Source organism: Elephantulus edwardii, unplaced genomic scaffold (genome assembly GCF_000299155.1).
Source record: "Elephantulus edwardii isolate Elephantulus edwardi_28Jun2011 unplaced genomic scaffold, EleEdw1.0 scaffold00009, whole genome shotgun sequence".
Taxonomy (NCBI): Eukaryota; Metazoa; Chordata; class Mammalia; order Macroscelidea; family Macroscelididae; genus Elephantulus; species Elephantulus edwardii.
The window spans coordinates 5,999,620-6,001,315 of record NW_006399759.1 but is presented as its reverse complement, the minus strand read 5'-3'; the positions used below and the strand labels follow the sequence as shown (position 1 = coordinate 6,001,315).

General features: G+C 43.0%; 1 protein-coding gene across 1 annotated transcript in view; it reads left to right on the top strand.

Annotated features, from left to right (window-relative positions):
• ATRAID (all-trans retinoic acid-induced differentiation factor) overlaps positions 1-1,696 on the top strand; it is a 19,439-nt gene that overhangs the window by 14,730 nt on the left and 3,013 nt on the right. Inside the window, exons 3-5 of the mRNA XM_006880594.1 lie at positions 721-792; positions 1,021-1,092; positions 1,176-1,297. Coding sequence (XP_006880656.1) covers positions 721-792; positions 1,021-1,092; positions 1,176-1,297 — 266 coding nt within the window. The remainder of the gene's footprint in view (positions 1-720; positions 793-1,020; positions 1,093-1,175; positions 1,298-1,696) is intronic.

Genomic DNA, 1,696 nt, shown 5'->3' with positions numbered 1-1,696 from the left:
GGATGGCCAATCCTTCTTCCTAGTCTGTCTTAATGTGAATGTTCAGATTTAGAGAAGTATCAGACAGACCAGCATGTTAAAGGTATATCCCTTATTGCGGCATTAACTTTAGTGTCAGTGTTGTCCCTGCCTTTCTCACACGCGTCTTTAACCCCTTATTTCCCTGCTCCACCATCCACCAGGATACCCATCCACTTCTACCCCCTCCCTTCACATCTATCTCCCTTTGACCAGCCCTCCATCTAATAACTTATATATGAGGCTTCCATGGCTTCTGTGATTCCAAACACATCAGCTGATGGTAGTTCCTTATGTTGGGATCAGTGTCTCTGAAGTTTAGTCGTAATGTTTCCCGAGTAAAGGTGATGCATCCTGTAGAACCGGTGTGTAGATAGGCTTTTCTTGGAGCGAGGGCCACAATGAATGTCGTGCGGTTTTTTGCGTCTTCGATTACCTGGGGAGATGGGAGGTGTCTGAGGCTGGCCTCTAAGCAGCCCTGCCTAACCCCTTCTCTGAGCGGCCTGCCTGAACGAATGTATCTGGTAATGACTGTATTGGACTTGCACAATTGAAGCATCTAACCACAGCATCCAGTAGGTGGCTTTCACACCAGCTGTGTTCAGTTACTATTGATGAAGTAATAGAGTTGAGTATCAAATACAAACCTTCATGGACCAGGAAGAAAGACACATAGTTACACTGATTACTTTGTTTCTCCAGGCTGGATCTCCAGAACTGTTCTTTGAAGGATCCTGGTCCAAACTTTCCTCAGGCAAACACTGCTATTGTCATGTGAGTAGTCAGGTATCCTCTCTTCCAAAAAAGTAAATATGGTAAAAGGTTGATGGGAAAGTCTTTGAGAATGGACTCCAAAAAGATGAACAGTAAAAACCAAAAAAACAAAAAGATGAGTATTAATGTTTACATTTACTCTAGATGAGGCTGGTTTGCCGGTCTAGAAAGATAAATTAATACAGAGAGAGTGTTTTCCTGAGAACTCTAATAGTGTGTGCTTTGCAGAGACCTGCAAGCAAACCTCCTCAAAGATGACTTGGTTAATACATTCCGTGGCTTCACCCAGCTCCAGACTCTGTAAGTAAAGACTGAGAGTCAAGAATGAGACGGTTAGTATTGTGGGTCATTAACTTTGAAATGACTATACATTATGACTTTAGGGTACTGCCACAAGATGTCAACTGTCCTGGAGGTATTAGCACCTGGAATACAATCACCACATACATAAATAACCAAACCTGCCAAGGTCAAAGGAACCTTTGCAATAGCACTGGAGATGCAGGTATGCTGTCTCATCCTTACCCTTCTGGGAACTGCCTGTTCTCCCTTATTCTCCCTTTTAGATCGGAAAAAGAGTAAATTTACTTAGATGTCTTTTGTCGAGAGTTTCAAAGCTCTAATCTCTCAGGGAGAGTCTTGGAATCTATTGTAATTTGAGGGAAGCTGAATATCAAATTTAATAATAGACCAAATGCTGTATCGGGAAATGAGGGAAGATTAATACAAGCTGAAGGTCACCTTGTGGCACTGGGGCGTTCCCTAGGAGTCAACATTGTTGTTATTGTTGTTGTTATGTGCCGTCTAGTTGTTTGTGACTCATAGCGACCCTATGTACAACAGCCCTAAACCGTGCTCTATCCTGTGCCAATCTCATTGCCTCTGACACACCCATCCCGATTAC